Consider the following 17,430-nt stretch of genomic DNA (forward strand, 5'->3'; position numbering starts at 1 on the left):
GTCTACAATCTGTCCATCTTAACACAGGATATACTAGTGATTCAATCAAAACCCTTGAGTTGGGTAGACTCTTGCACATCCGCATATCTTACCCACGCATGAATAACTAATCTACACCCTTGCTCACACGTATAGCCTTATCTGATTTAATTGGCAGCAACAACATGTTCAATTTACTGGCCCAACACCCAAACACTGAACGCTTTGTTATAATTTTCATTTGGAATGAATTAGGTGCCACCCCTGCCTCGGCCGGTGCAACCATTACCACATTGACGTATGTATCCTGGATCCACGCATATCCTTCCCTCCATCCGTTTTTTAAAATAATTTTAGAGCATGATCCCAAAAATGAAGAATAAACAAATTTAAGGTGGACCATACTATAGGTAACAGTAATAACTGAACGCTCCACCATTAAAAACTCCCATGACCCATTTACAGCTTCGATAATATTTATTGCTAGACAACACCTTAGCAAGGTGAAAGCTTGATCCAAAACTTTTGTGGTTCATTAATGGTCAATCAAAGCTGTTTTTCCTATGGTATGGTCTACCTGAGAATTGAATTTGCTAACATTACTTAAAAGATCTGGACAAACGGATGAAGCTGTCCAAAATGGACAAATTGTGGGCCTTTCTCATGGTAAAAAATTGGAAAGATTTGAATCACATTAGGCATACAATAATAAAAAGAAAAAGAAAGTATGGATAAGGATTAGGGACTCATACTCTTTGTGGACGAGTAGGGCAGGGACGAGCGTGCAGGGCAAGGACGACGAATGAGTAGGGCAGGGACATCGGAAGAGTATCTCCACCCTTTGCGTGCAGCGGACCAGCGTGCAGGGTACCGGACAGGCCGCAGGGACGAGAGAGAGTACACAAGTCGAATACCGAGTCGAGTACTTCTCAACTCATACTTTACTCGTTTTCTAAACGAACCTTATAAACCCGCTCGTACTCGGCTCAAAATCAATGAACGGCGTGGATATATGATGCATACATCAAGGCAGGCCCACGGTAACGGCCTCACCTTCTTCGTGAGGCTTGGCCGCACCTAATCCGCTACCATCTCCACCCCTCGATTTCACGCTAATTAGGCAATCTATATGACGAAATTACCCTTTACCCCTATCATGTACCAAGCCCGTTCATCTACAGCGTTTGTAAAATAACCTATCTTTGAAACGCGTTGTGTGGGGCCCAGTGTGATGTATGGACTAAATCAAATCCGTCCATAATGTTCAAACCTTCATTTTAACCAATATTCTTGAAAATCATTCCTATCCCAAACACAGGTGGGCCACAACGGAGGGAAATTTTGGGATGGGACACCCATGCCAAAACCGAATGTGTGGACCAATTGTTTTCTATATACCATCCAATCCATTCACAATAGTCAGATCAACAGGATGGATATAAGCTCCTAAAAATCACACCATTCCAAAACTCAGGTGGGCCACACCACCTGATTAGATGTTTGGACATGAATATATATGGTGTGGCCAACCTGAGTTTTGGATCAGACTCATTTTTGGATACAAAGAGAAAAGAAGTGGACACATGATAAACGGATTGGATTTCACGATCACATCATAGTGGGCCCACACAACATGCTGATAAGCTGACTTTGCATACATCGTAAAGGAACCAGCCCTATATTTCCCATCCCCTGTGGAGCCGTCCCCATTTCTCCGTGCTTGATTTCTCCTCTCTCGCTTCTGCAGAAGAAGAAGAAGAAGAAGAAAAGCTAGGGTTAGGGTTTCTGATATTCAGATCTCTCTCCAATGGCTTGGAGGAACTTCTACAACGAGGTCAAAGGGCTGAAAGTGAGGGATCTGCCGGCCCATATAAAGCCGATGCTGTCGATCGACTACGTGAAGAAGTCGATCAGCCGAGGCCTGGACAACTACCACGCCAAGTACATACAGACGAGCTCCATCGAACCTCTTTATCATGTCTGCTTTGGCGGCATGATCTTCTCCTACCTCGTCGCTCTCCCCGAGGAGCGCCGCCATCTCGAGCACCAGCAGCACGCCAAGGAGCACGGCGGGCATTGATTGGTTATCGCGGTGATGCAGGTATTCGCATGGGGTCCGCATTCTGAACCTTGTTTTATTGTTTATGTTCATTGGATTTTGTTTTTGCACCTCGCTTTATAACTGGAATCAGGGAATTTGAATTCTTGGGGAAGAGGATATTTTTTCCCCATTAGTTTGTAGAATAAGCTTATTGCACAATAACTTATTGTGTCCATCCATCGCGTGAGCTACCTCATGTTCTCCTTGGAGCACAGAATCAGCCCGACCCAAAACTCAGGTGGGTCACAATGTAAAATCATGACTAAAACTTCTAACATCACACAGTGTGGCCCTTTCCTTCCAGTTTTGGAAATGACCTAATTTTAGGGGCGTCCATTCATCTTGCTGGGTCATCTTATGAACAGATTTGATGGCATATGGAAAACACTGTGATGCCACACAATCTGGAAGGTTTTAATGTTGGGTGTCCCCATCCCAATTGTATGTGTTCAAGTTCGGCTTGATTTTTGGGATATGTTGTGAACTTGAAGGGATGCACCTTATAGATGGATTGGATGTAGATCCACATCACAGTGGGCCCCACATGCAACACTGTAGAATAAGCTTATATTACAACTGTTTCAATTGTTTTCGGGGAATTGGTCTGTTGTTGGGAATATATTAATTAGCAGAGATTGTTATTATAATGTCATATTGGGAAGATAATTTGAAAATTCATCTTTGCCTTATAGGTCCCTAGTCAATACTTTTAATGCATCTAACATGATATAGGTCCCTAGTCATCTTCTCTTATTTTTGCAAGTTTGAAGACACCTTTCTCACCTTTTCTTGTCCCCAACATGTTTTACCCCACTTACTACTTTCTAGCAATCTTTTTGGCATTTCCACATTATTCAAGATTTTCATTATTTCTAGTCCTTTGCTACGCTTTAAAACATGAACATTTCTTGTTTATAGCTTTTTGTACATCATCATTCCACTACCAAGTTGACTTCTATGATTGTTTTTCCCTTTAGATGCTCGTAAAACATATTTTGCCGCTTTCCTAATGCACTCGGACATCACATTCCATATTATCTTTACTTCTTCCCTGACATTCTGCTCTCCTTTTAAATTCTACCACCTAGTTTTTGGATACCTATTATTTTTATTCTCTTTCTTCCATCTCTTAATGTAAACATCCGTAACCATTAACCTATATTGCATGGTCAAACTTTCTCCCGGTACCACCTTTCAGTCTGTATGTATTGATCATTCTATCTTCTTAATTAGAAAGAGCGCTATTTGGCTTGTATATGATCTACTTTTAAAAGTTATTAATATGATATACTTTTAAAAATTATTAAATGTTCATCTCTCTCTTTTTAAAGTATGTGTTTGCTGGAGCTAAATTGTATGTCATAGCGAAATCAAAGATAGCTTCCCCTATCTCATTTGTTCCCCCAAAACCATATCCTTTATGTCTCCTACAAATATTGTCCTTTACATTAGTCCATCCACATCCTTACAGAATTGTCTCTTGATTTTATCGTCTAACCTTGCTTGCAGCGTGTATGCGCAAATAACATTGATTATCTTTTCTCCTAATACAAATATTTATAAAATTTTATCACTTACCCTCTTGACATTCACAACCTTATCTTTTAAATCTTCATCTACCACCAACTCTACCCCATTTCTATTATTAGCCTTTTCTATATACCAAAGCTCATATCCATAAATTTCTGTAGTTTTGGTACCTTTCCGCATTGTCTCCTGAACGTAAGCTATTGTTAACTCTCGTTCATTTCATTGTATTTACCAACTCCATGCTCTTAACTGACAATGTTCCTATATTCCACATGGCAAGACAAATCCTATTCTCTTGAACTAGCTTCTTTACCCGTAGGCATCCAGAATGGCACGAGAATCCTTACTACTTCTCATAGCGACCAAGTACTGTTTTAGACTGTCGCTTCTTGGGATGGCCTAGCCAACCGAACAGTAGAATCCTATTTGCTTCCACATGCCAACATGATGCACTTGTGCAAATTTGGGATGTTCATTAGGTAGGCCCATTGTGCTGGTCGAGTAATCTTGTACAATGAAGTGAATGGTTTAAATAATTGAGCAATAGTTCACTCAACAAGTTGTCGGCGACTGGCTAGATTTATTGCCACACCACATAAATGTAGGTTGCTGGCACATGCTTCCTTTGAGTAGGCATTTGGTCCAACTCACAAGTTGCCCTCTCATTTCTCATCCTTTATCATTTGAGTAAAAGCTAGCTGAGAAATGGGGAGAAAAGGTGGTGGAATGAGGGGCAAGTTGTCCGGGACGTGACATGTGGAAGTATGCTTATGAGAGGGGGTGGTAGGTGGCGGTGATATGGGTGGTTGTGTGGAGAAATGGATTTCTCTTAGGGCCTGTTTGGTTTTCTGGCTCAAGTGTAATTACCTTGTAAATGAGTAATCATTATTTACCAAGGTAATTACCTGCATCTTTCCCAATGTTGACTTGACTAGTTACTTTTTAAGCACTTAAATTGAGGAATTTGTAAAATAAATATGGGGCCCACCATAATGTGTGTGGCTTATCCTCACCGCCCATTCCTTATGCCAAATGAATTTAAGCCATGAGCCCAAAAATTAGGCAAATCCAAAGGTCAAGTGGACCACACCACACGAAATTATGAGAATTGAATGCCTACCATTAAAAACTTGTTGAGACCGTTAGAAATTTTAGATCAGGCTTATATTTATATTTTTCACTTATCCATGTCCATATGACCCTATGAACGGGTTAGATGGTGAATAAACCTCAATGTGGGCGCAGTAAAAGAATCAACTTTCAACGGTGGACAAATTAAGTCCATTGTTTCCTTTCACGTGGCCAATTGAACATTAGATCTTCCTAATTTTTTCGGATCAAGCCTCAAAATATTCTAATAAAACAGATGGACGTCACGGATATATTATATAACTTATGGTGGGGCCCATGGATTTAAGTCAATATTTTTGGACCGGTTTTCTAGGTGAAATTACTCCCTCATTTCCAAACAAATGAAAAAATGTAATGATTACTTTTTTACAGCGATTTACAGCGATTTACCTGGATTCTGGAAAACCAAACAGGCCCTTAGTGACATGTAGAGGTTGCAAAATGATGTAGAGAACGCAAATGGCGGGCATGGGGGTGTTCGGCTGCTAGGATTGGAGGGGATTTGCAGGTTTGGGAAACAAATGGGGGACAAGTCTCGGTTTGACCTTGGAGGAGAGGGAATAGTCGTGAAAGGGTGTTGGCTTTGGAGCTAGTTGGTGAAGGTGGGGATGGAAGAGTAAAACCGACACAAGGCATAGTTGGTATGTGAGACGATTTAAAATCCATCTCGACACAAGGCATAGTTGGTATGTGAGACGATTTAAAATCCATCTCGCACGTGCTAAGAGCATCATAAAGGTTTTAGTAAACCGATCAAAGCCATGATGGAACTTGAGAGAGAGAGAGAGAGAGAGAGAGAGAGAGAGAGAGGCTTGTCCATCTCACTACCAGACCATTCAGAACACAACAGGAGTAGGTAGTAGCTTCACATCTGGCGGTATTGTTTGATGCATCAAGTATAGGTGAAGTAGGAGATCAAACTTTGGTGTTGATCCCCTAGGGAGAGTAGGTACTACGACCTGATACAGGAATGGTAGGGGCTATTCTAACTGTTGCAAAACCTCTTTTTCGAGCTATTGAACATTACCCTTATCGAAGAAGTGAGGGGTGAGATCGTTGTAATGGGGTAAGGAGAAGGACAAATAGAATTGAAGTCAGATAGGTTGATAGTGCACGAAGGTGATCTTCAGGCAAAAGAAAGGGAAAGGAGTCCCATTTGGAGACAACGAAGATGATTATATTTATCTTTTCAGGTTCGTAGAAGAACGAGGAAGGAAAAAGGTGGTGTCTTTACTCATGGCTCATTGGTAGACATTATGTGTTTCTACTCTAAGGTCCTGGTTTCGAGAATCCATTTGGTGTGTGTGTGTGTGTGTGTGTGTGTGTGTGTGTGTGTGTGTGTAAGAGTGTGTGCATTCACCTTTCAAAAAGACAAAAAAGAAGGAAAAAGGCAGAGTCCGAGAACCAAGGTATGATGATCCTTTCAACAAAAGGCAAGAGGGAACTCGTGAGGCTCGTGACGTCTATGATTTATGATGCAAAGGTGCTATCAAGATCAACGAAGAGGGGGAAAGGGGCTTAAGCTGGTTCTTGGTGAAATTGCTAAGCTGGAATGCTAGGGGGCTAGGGGACGGGGGGAAGAGGGTGTAGGTGAAGGAAGTGTGTAGACAAGCCAAGGCTCGATTACATTGCAAGAGACTAAATTCCAGAAGGTGGACAAGAAACTCCTAGACTTAGATTGGGGTGCAAAAGAAAAAGAGTGGCTAGCGGTAGAGGCAGAAGGTGCGCCAAGGGAGATATTAGTGTTGTGGGATTCGAGAAGATGGAAGATGGAGGATGAGTAGTGTGGGAAGTTCATAGTGTCGATACAATTAAAGGAGGCAACACCAAGAGTGAGGTGGATTTTCACTTCAGTTTATGGACCAAATCTGTTAAGCATCAGGTTCAAGCTATGTGAGGAGCTATATGTGGTGCGAAATAAGTGGCAGCTACCACGAATAGTAGGGGGTGACTTCAATTTAGTGACGTTCACGTATGAGAAGTTGATGGAATTATTACGAGAAACATGTGGTATTTTTCAAGCTAGGTGGATAGGAAGGAGAGGGTCAATATCTCAATGGGGAATGCTAAAATTACATGGAGCAATTGTTAGGAGAAAGCTATAATGTCAAATTTGGATAGGTTTATGGTATCTTCAGAATGGGTAACTATGTTCCCTCTTTTGAAGCAAAGAAAGTTGCCCAGACCCGTATCCGATCACTGTCCAACATAATTGGAAGTGGATGAGGAGGATTGGGGTCTAAGACCTTTTAGGTTTGAATTGATGTGGCTCAATGTAGAGGGCTTTGCGGATTGGGTGCATGAATGGTGGGGTTCGTTCCAAGTCGAAGGATATGTGTGCTTCAAACTATTAAAAAAGATGCAATTGCTAAAGCGGAAGCTTGTCGTATGGGGGCATTGCTAGGAGAAGAATGAACACAAAGGGTGAAGCTCTCACAAGATTACATGAGTTGGCTAATGGGAGGGAAGATCAAATGGAGACAGTGGTCACAGGCCATACGGTTAAAAGAAGGAAAAGCAAAAACTACTAAATTCTTTCATAATATAGTGAGTGCACAGGATAGGAACATTGCAATCCACAATGTTGTGGTCAACGGGAGGAAGAGAAGAAAAATCACATATATGCAATACGGTGTACAATTCTACAAAGATCTTTTCTCAAATGAGGGGGTGGAGAAGGCCTCAATTGGACCCAGCTAGAGTTTAATCATTTAACTTCGTCGGAGGTGGATAATTTGGAAAAGCCAACAATAGAGCAAGAGATTAAGGTGACGGTGGGTTGGAAGGGGACAAGGCTCTAGGCCCGGAAAGGTTCCCCTTAACTTACTTTATAATCTTTCAGTAGTAAAAGAAGACCTTTGTATCTTCATCACCAAATTTGGGAGAGAGGACGCCTTTCAACATTACTAGGAGTCTCATTCATTGTATTCATACCGAAGAAAGGTGTGAAGTGTCTCTGGGATTTCTGTCGTATTAGCATAATTGGAGGGATGTACAAAATCTTGGCAAAGATACTCACTGCCAAGGTATAACGAAATGTTTATGTAACAACCATTATGGAAAAATTAACTCATTACAAGGCTGAAATATGTTTTTTTTTTTTCACAAAAAAAATAAAAAAATTATAACGGGCCGGCCTGTATCGTAATGGTAATGGCTGTTACCGTTATGGAATACCTTTCTCGCCACAAGGTTTCAAGTGGTGTTGGACAAAGTCATTTCAGAAACTACAGGGGCATTTGTAGTGGGAAGACAAATCTTGGACAACACTTTAATAGCCCATTAGTCTAGATGTTAGACACAAAGAAGGGGTGAAAGGAATCACATGTAAGCTGGATGTTGAGAAGGCGCATGATCACATGAAGTGGGGCTTCTTAGATTACATGTTGGGGAGATTGGGATGCACCAAAAGTGAATGACATGGATTAGAGAGTGTGTGAGCTAGCCAGGTTTTTGATATTTTGGTGAAATGGTCCTTGAAAGGTTTCTTCCGAGTGTGAAGAGGCTTAAGACAAGGAGATCGGTTATCGCCTTTTCTTTTTTGTAGTGGTGGTGGTAGCGTTAAGCAAAATACTGGATAAAGGTTAGGAAGTGGGTCTTATCAAAGGCTTCAAGGTGGGAGAGAGCTACCCCCAATATCCCATTTATAATATGCAGATGAGACCTTACTCTTTTGTGAAGCAGAAGCTAACATGGTGGACTACTTGAAGAAGATAGATCTTTTGAGGTGGTTTCGGGCCTGAGAGTTAATGTAGCAAAGAGCGAGGTGCTGGGGGTATTTATGGCAAGAGAGGAAGTAGAGGCATTTTGCAGAAACTTTTGGATGCAAGGCGAGATCACTATCATCGACATACTTGTGACTCCCTTTATACGTTGGTAAATCAGCTATACATTTGTGGGATAAAGTGTTAGAGAGGATATAGAGGAAATTATTTAGATGGAAAAGTAGACACCTATTGTTAGGAGGAAGGTTAACGTTGATAAAAGCGGTATTCTCAAATTTACCAGTGTATGTCACTCTTCAGGTGCTTGGCATCTGTGTTGGAAAGACTGGAATGGTTATGTAGTAACTCCTTGTGGCAAGGAGCTAAGGAGAAGCACAAGTTCCAACCTTTTAAGGTGGGATGATGTAATGTATGTAAGCCCCGGGGGAGGGGGGTTGGGGTGGGGCATGTGGGGTGTTATCTAAGGGAGCCTCAATGTTGAATAAGTTCAAGGCGGCAATTCAATTCTCTTGGGGTGATAGTACAGGAATTTATTTTTGGAAGGATTTATGGACTAGAGACTGCCTGCTCAGTGAAGCATTCTCATCTGTGATAACTATTGACAAATGTATTTTGATAGTTGGAGACTCAGTGGTGTGGGCTCCATCACGTAGAAGGAACTTAACTGATGAGGGGGCAGAAGAATACATTTGGTTATTGGGAGAGCTCACAAGAATTAGGTGGCATCAAGGGAAGAAGGATAAGATGGTTCAGCCAAGGGACAGGTTAGGGAGGTTCATGGTGGGTTCTTCCTATGCGTTTCGTGTGACTCAGGACCAAGGGAAGAAAATAAGAGGCTAGTCTCTATATGGTGTAGTGAGGCTCTCCTTAAAGTGGTGGTATTTACATGGCTAGCGAGCAGGAATAAGATTCTGACTATCGATAACCTTCAGAAAAGATCGTTAATGATCCCTAATTGTTGCGCATTATGCTTCAAGGTGTGGAAGAGGTTTATGGCCTTTTTCTGCACAGAATGGTTGATGTCGGGGACAGTTGTTGACCTTCCAGCAGCGTGGCTGGGGGGAGGGATCTTTCATAAGGAGATCAAATGGTGACAGTTAGTCATGATGGCAGCCGTGTGGGCAATTCGGAAGGAGAGGAATGACTGGCTCTTTTCAAAACGAGAGAATAGGAAATGGTTGTATATAAAAAGGCTAAAATGTATGCGATAGGGTGGATTTGGGCTTAAAAGGATTTCGATCCAAGTGATGGATTGCTATGAGAAGGGATGTAAATTTTGTACACGGAGCTTTGTGCTCATTTTTCTTAAAAAAGAAAAAAAAAATCATTTCAGTGAAAGTGAGATGGCAATTTATTGGTTGTAACCTGTGGGTGGGTTTGTCATGTTTCAAAAATTTTTTTTGTGGGTTTATCATTTTGTCTTCCCCACTCTCTTTCTTTAGTTATTTTGGTGGGAGAAACAAAGTTGTGAATATTATGTAAATGTTTGGATTTTTTTTGACCAATAAAAAATGTTCAAGTTTTGGCAATGGGGACGATACATTTGTAGTGTGGATTCAGATTGATAAAATGGAAATTGAGATCTTCAAGCTTATCAAATGGAAATGTAGCTTTTGGTGCTGATGAACATCACAAGCCAGTCCTGGCTTTTTGTATTTTTGTAGAAGTTTTGCTAAATTGGATGTCAAACCATGTCATCTCCAAATTGAAAACCCTGCAGATTCGCATTGCCATCAACTCTTGACAAGGGCTCAGTTCACATTTTCTAGTTCACATTAGTATAAATGAGATTGTAAAAATTTAACACGAGCGTTGACTCCAATTATGATTGTAGTGAGTGGTTTCTGTGTATTCTATATGTTGCAATGACCTAATATTTGATTGCCATATCGTATTCTGGGCCATGTAGTGTACTCATTATTGTCGAGGTGGAGGCCATCACCTTTTGGGAAGGTTTTGAGAATTTTTGTCAACTCTCTTTCCAGGACCTTGGTGATTGAAGGAGACTCCTGAATCATTACTAAATGGGTGTCCTTTTTGGAGTTGGGGCCGTGGAAGTTAGTGTTTCTTTTATGTGAGATTAGAGCACCTGTCCCTGGCTTAAATGCAATTGTTTCCAATGTTTTTAGGGATGCAAGTGAGGTGCTAGTTCTCTTGCAAAAGAGAGTGAAATCCTGTTACTGGATCCTTGTTTCCCTTGCCTGAGTTGTAGCTGCACATTTCCTCTCTTTTTGAATAAGATTAAGCCAAGTTATAGCTGCACATTTCCTCTCTTTTTGAATAAGATTAAGCTACCTTCCAATAAAAAACTCGTGTCAAACATCGTGTTATTCTCATTTAAAAAAAATGCTTGGGCCGAGAGAAGAGGCGATAATTTCAGATGTGAGAGCGGGGAAGCATCCATTGAAAATGTTAGCAAGTATAAACAGCTAGAGTGTTGGAATGGAAGCGTGTTTCCGAAGCTGGAGCGGCACCTAGTTAGAAATAGAATTCATGGATGCTTTGAGAATGTTCATGCAACTGAATTCAGGGATGCATATTTGTGAACGCAGGCCAAGACTTGTTTCAAAATGGAAACACCAAATTTGGTTCTTTAGCGATTAAGAGAAACAAGCCTTCTCTTGAGCCATTTAAGAAGTTTTCTTCACTAATAGGTTATTGTGTTTTAGAAAATACAAGGGAAACAAGAAATGGATTAATGCTGAATATTTTCTTCAAATAGGGCCCTGATGTTTGGCAATGTGCAAATCGATTTCTTTGTTACTTGTGGGAGTACATGGGTGACAATTATATGAAATGGCTGAGGAACTTTGTGGAAAAGAACCATCTCTTGTCTGAACTAATTTGTCTTTTATTACTTTCCTTCCTAAAGTCTCTATAGAAATGTAAGTTAGTGCTTTTACTTCTTTTCCTTTTTGCGCATTAGAATATGCATATCCTTGAGTAATGTTGTTTCAATATGCAAAAGTATGTGCACGTGCATATGTGAATGCTATCTATAATACAAGTAGCAAACGGACATTTTGCCCAAACAATTAATTTTAGGAGAGTCATTAATGCAGGGGCATTTTCACACCGGGCTTGAGTGAGGTGGTCTGTGGGATGTAGGGGCACACTTGGGGTGGGGCGGCCCGTGTGAAGCAGAACCCATGTGAAGTGGGGCCTATAAAGGGGGTTCGGCTGAGGTCCTAACTCATGGGATGTGGAGCCTAGGCTATGAGATAAAGGGATCGATTCACCATGCTCTATCAATTTGAGATTTTAGAGCAAGTGGTTAATTGTCCTGCATTAAAGTAGTATCAAAGCGGGAGGTCTCGTGTTTGAGACTCCTCAACGGGGATGACTAATGCAGGGGCATTTTCACACCGGGCTCGAGTGGGGTCCCCTGTGGGATGCAGGGGCACACTCGGGGTGGGCAGCCCATTTGAGGTGGGTGGCTTGTGTGAAGCGAAACCCATGTGAATTGTGGCCCATGAGAGGGTTCAGCCGATGTCCTAACCATGGGATGTGGGGCTTGAGCTATGAGATAAAAGGATTGATTCACCGTGCTCTATCAGTTCGAACTTTTAGAGCAAGTGGTTAATTGTCGTGCGTTAGTCATGAACTTAGAGATTTAATAGGTCATTATTTATGGAGTGCATGCTTATCAACAGATTGCTTCGATTTTACTCTCTGCACGCCAAACAAGTTGTTCTGATTTTACATGCTTGCAGACTTCATCCTCTCTCTCTCTCCCTCTCACTTATTTATTTGTTAGTCCTTTGTGACAAGTTTTTGGTGCTGGGTTTTGTCTTTTGTTCAATATGGACTTGTGGATGCCAGGTTCAGCAGATGCATGTTTTCTGGCCTAGGATGGGTGCGATGTAATTTAGTTTGTTGTTTCTGCTTCAACTGCCTACAAGTTTAGAAAATTTGAACGAACTTGATGATAGCTGATTGTTTACTTGGGTGCGATCGGATTAGTGATGTATGTACTGTTTAAAGTTGATAAAGGAGACGTCAAATACCCTCTCTAGCCCAATCAGCATGTGGGCATAGACAGAACCCCTTTATTTATAGCTGTGACTTTCCATGCCATGCTTGAATGCCTTTCCATGTTTCACTCTAAAAAACTAATAATTCTGCAATAGTTTGTAATGGCATCTTTCAACATTGAGTTATTGAAACTCATGATGCTTTGCTTTTGACATTTCTGCAGGGTTGATGATGGGGCTATTCAGAGGTTGATTTGCGTCAAGAATCCCATCTGCTTGGTTTTTTTTTTTTTCCTGCTTTCACTGTCTTTGTAGCAAAACTGATGCTAGTCCCTTTTCAATGTGGAAGCATTGACTGATGAAATAATTCCAGTTTGTCTGTGGATTTATGATACATTTGTTGCTGATATCTTGGTATTTTCCACCAGTGAAAACATCCTTCTCTGAATTCCCAGTCTCTACTTATCAAAATTGAATTGAAAGCTTTGAAATTATGAGGCAGCTCTTTTATAGAGCGCAAGCCAAATGCAATCAAGAACAACGGAACATCATATTGGGCAGGGTGATCAAGATTGATTTGTGGCCATCATGTGGATGGACCACATCCTATTGAGGGGTAGAAACCCATTGCTGCTTGCTGCAAACAGATAGCTCAAAAGTTTTTGTGCATTCAAAAATCTCAAAACTAACAATTATGAGATGTTCAGGAATGTCTGGTCACGGCAATTTTTAGCTATGCCATGCACCCCCGCTAGATCGGTGGTCCTGATTTCCGAATGCATCTGCTGCTTGTATAAGCTGAAATGGAATCCTTCGAGTCTGTCAGTGATCTGATTTCTTGGTTGGCAGTGCTGCAATGCTCCCTCATTCATGCTCCCTGACTGCCGTGTTTTATGGTATGAATGGGATTGCAGCATTCGGAGAATAGCATGGCATCAGCTCATTCCCTATGCAATGCAGGGAGGGAGGGTCTGTTTGGATGTACCCAGATCACTAGCAAACTGGATAGTTTGTTGGTGCTGATTCATGCTTTGGAGATGTTGTTTTTCTGCCCTAAAAATGTGGCATTGAATAATGGAAGTGCATTTGCAGGTTGTGGGCTTTCCTATATACTGACGGTGAATGGTACAATAAACCTATGGAAGATGAAAGCGGATTGGCTGGTGTACCACCCACCAGCTATATAGCTGCTGTAGGTACGTGTCGTGCGAAGACGAGCACTGACGGTCCTCGAGCTCCGAGTTGTACGAACGGTTCAAAGGAGATCAAAGTTACATGGCCCCACAGTTATGTATTTAGTATATCTACGCCCTTCATATATTTTTAGACATCATTTGAGAGCATTATCCAAAAAATGAATCATATCCAAGGGTCATCTGGACCACACCAAAAATAGCAGCGTAGATAATGATTTTCACCGGTAAACAATTTGTAGGGCCCACCATAACGTTTATTTTCCATCCGATCTGTTCATAAGGTCACAAAGACCTGAATTAAGAGGAGAAACAAATTTTTTATTGATCCAAAACTTCTGTGACCACAAAAAGGGTTTTAATGGTAGAATTCAATCCCTAGTTGCTTTTTGCAGTGTGGTCCACTTGATAGTTATATCTGCCTTATTTTTTGTCTCAAGCCTTACTACGAGAGCTTGCAGATTGGATGGACGGTTTGGATATAACACATACGTCATGATCAGACAACAGAACTAGCTGACGTCAATACAGCAGCTATATAGCTGACGTTAGGTACACCGGCAATCCGCTTCCGTGGAGGATTAGATTTAAGATTTATGGTACGATGAACCTGTCGCTTCATGTCTCATCGAGGAGAGGCGGCCCATCTTTCATCACTCTCTACGAATGGCGGGAGAGAGTGGTCAAAGAAATTCAAATTCTTTGAACTCATGTGGGACCGCTTTGCAAAATGAGAAATTGGATTGCGTACTGAGTTACTCGGCACGATTTCATCGTACTAAGTAAACTCGGTTGGCCCCACCACAAATGTTTGTGATTTAACCACGCCATCCATTCATTTTTCCATCTCGTTTTAGGGGTTGAACTCAAAATTGAAGCATGTCCAAAGTTCAAGCAGACCACACCACAGGAAACAGAAGTAGCAATGATTTCAACAATTAAAACCTTCAGAGGGCCCACCCTAATGTTTATTTGTCATCCAACCTTTTCATAAGATCATACAGACATGATGGAGGAAAATCACAAATATCAGCTTGATCCGAAACTTCTCTGTATCCCAAGAATTTTTCAATGGTAAACGGTCAATTCACACTGTTTCCTATGGTGTGGTCCACTTGATAGTTTTACATGCTTTATTTTTGGGATTAAAATCTAAAATTATCTGATAAAATGGATGGACGGAGTGGATAAAATACATCAATCACAGTGGGTCCCACGGAGTTTGCATAGGTAATGGGTTACTCAGTATGCAATCGGCTTCCCTATGTAGGCCTGCAAGCTGAACGCAATTTTTCCCTCCTACTTTGACTTTTGCGTTAAAACGACGTATTTGAAAACGGAAAAATGATATGATGTAACCTCAGTAGGGCTGTATACGACACGAGTTAGCTCCATAGACTCGCTCGGCTTGACCTGAATAAGATTGATTCAACTTGGTTTGAATTGAGTTCAAGTTGAATTGAGCTGATTTTTCTAGCTCGAAAAAATTTCGAATCAAGTTTGAGCTTGGTTGAGCTCGACTCGACTTGGATTGAACCCCAACTCAAATCGAATTCAGATCGAATCAGTTCGATAACTTAGTTACTTTGATATTAATGTTGTTCACAAAGTGTTTGATGAAATACTTGTAAAATTGTTGCTAATGCAGCGAGAATTTGACTCTACAATTCATGTGTTTGTGAAAATGTTATATAAGCGAATTCAGCTCAAATTGACCCAATTGCTAACCGAAGTGAGCCGAGCTAACCAATCTTGCTCGAAGACCAAGCCAATTTGAGTTAGAGTTAAGGATAGCTAATGGCCAAGCCGAGTTGAGCTTGTGGCAAGCTCGGCTCAACTCGTGTAGACTTCTAACCATCAGGCTGTCAATGGGCCAAGTTAGGGCTGGGACGAGCTGTCTAAGCCTAATCCAGGCCATGCCCAGACGGGCTGAAATAGTCCAGCCCAGGACATTTACGCAAAGCCCGACCCGAGCCCTAGCCTTGACTATCTCTAAATCCACATCTCTTTTGGACGGTGTGGATTCAAGGCACATACATCACTGTGAGCCCACGATCAGGTGTCCCAGCCAGCTCAGTGGATGGCGCCTGAAAATCAGAATAATTCAACTATTGTTTGGGCCATCAAATTTAGAAGTTTTTGGTGGTTATTGTTATTTTATAGTCACAGAATTTTTAGAAATCAGATTACGATGCTAGGCCACACCAAACAGTGGATAACCACCCAAAAAACTTCTATTTGTATGGTGGCCCACACGATGGATGGATCTGCCTGAATTTCAAGGTATTCCAATTTCACGGTGGGGCCACCCTTCTGCACGAGTTGGATTCCACAAAAAATATTGTAGAATCAGCTTATCGACCATTCGTCGCAGAGGACCCGATCATCTACATCGCTGACACTCAACTCCAAAAAAGAAAAAAGAAAAAGAAGATAGGATGACAGAACAGGACGCGGATTGGATACTGACAGGTCGAGTAGCGAGAGTCTCTACTGAACTGACGTCACCAACTTATGTGGCCCCCACCATGATGTATGTTTTGTATCCACACCGTCCATCCATTTGGAGATATCAGATTAGGGCATCATCCAAGGAATGAGTCAGATCCAAAGCTCTAGTGGACCCACCACAGAAAACAGTGGGAAGAGTGACGCATGCCATTAAAAAGTTCTATGGGCTACAAAAGTTTTCTATCAAGATGATATTAGTGTTTTCCTTCTTTCATGTATGCTTTAACACATGAACAGGTGGATCTCAAATAGACATCACGGTGGACCTTCGGAAGGTTTCAACGGTCGGCATCACTCTCTTCGCTGTTTTTCTATGCTGTGGTCCAGTCCAGCCTTGGATCTACCTTTCTTTGTATCATGCCCTAAAATGATCTCTTAAAATGTATGGATGGTATGGATACAAAACATATATCATGGTAGGGCCCATAGAAGTTGATGACATTAGTTCAGTAGCTAGTCTCTCTACTCAACCTGTCAGTAGCTATTTGCAGGGAACGGTTTGGCTACTCCCCCTGCCACTAAGGGTGTACATCTAGTCAAGTCGAGTCGAGTTGGGTTTGGCCACTAGTTGACCTCAGCTTGAACTCGGCTCTGCTCGGTCCTCGAGCTTCACTCGCCAACGTAGCTTAGTTCGATCAACAACTCGTGCTAGTTCGAGCTAAGATTAAGCTGAATTCACCTCTGCAACATTTTTACAAACACCTGAACTGCACCTTCAAAATATTACTATATTTAAGACAATAGCAATAGTCTTATTGGTATTTTATCAAACACTTTCTAAGTAATATAAAAGTCAAGAAAAAAAATAAAATTAGTTTCATATACATAACCTTCCCTGCCACTAGCTATACTTTGTTGGGTCATTTCATCAAAATTTGGTGGGCAATATCAATATCAAAGTAACTAAGTCACTGAAATGGTTTGATTTGAGCTACGTTCGATCTGAGTGAGTTAAGTTAGGGCCAACTCGAACTCATTTTTTAGCTCAAAAAATCAACTCAACTCGGCTCGAACTCAACTTCAAACCAAGTTAAATCGAGCTTTTTTGAGTCAGAGTTGGCGAGCTAACCGAGCTAGCTTGGCTCGTGTACACCTCTAGTTGCAGGTGGTCAGGCCTATGTGGGCCCCACCATGATGTATGTGTTTCATCCATTCCGTTCATCTATTTTTATAGGTCATTTTAGGTCTTCATACAAAAAATGAGAGGTATATAAATATCAAATAAACCACACCAAAGGAAAACAATAGCAATTGGAGATCTACCATTAAAATCCTCCTAAGGCTCA

At 41.4% G+C, this 17,430-nt stretch overlaps 1 protein-coding gene across 2 annotated transcripts; it reads left to right on the top strand.

The window, feature by feature from the left end:
- Nucleotides 1-1,641: 1,641 nt before the first annotated feature.
- LOC131256653 (uncharacterized) lies at nt 1,642-12,888 on the top strand. 2 transcript variants are annotated; one of them, XM_058257611.1, is made up of 2 exons: nt 1,642-2,093; nt 12,665-12,888. In XM_058257611.1, exon 1 carries the CDS (start codon nt 1,787-1,789, stop codon nt 2,057-2,059), a length of 273 nt encoding a protein of 90 aa, XP_058113594.1. In that variant the 5' UTR covers nt 1,642-1,786; the 3' UTR covers nt 2,060-2,093; nt 12,665-12,888. The 2 variants fall into 2 exon arrangements, with proteins under 2 accessions (XP_058113594.1, XP_058113593.1); XM_058257610.1 differs by having other exon boundaries at nt 1,646-2,080.
- Nucleotides 12,889-17,430: the final 4,542 nt, after the last annotated feature.

Source organism: Magnolia sinica, chromosome 9 (genome assembly GCF_029962835.1).
Source record: "Magnolia sinica isolate HGM2019 chromosome 9, MsV1, whole genome shotgun sequence".
Lineage (NCBI taxonomy): Eukaryota > Viridiplantae > Streptophyta > Magnoliopsida > Magnoliales > Magnoliaceae > Magnolia > Magnolia sinica.

Excerpts from the sequence above, each read along its gene's own strand:
- LOC131256653 (XM_058257611.1), top strand. The coding sequence starts at position 1,787 with ATGGCTTGGAGGAACTTCTACAACGAGGTCAAAGGGCTGAAAGTGAGG.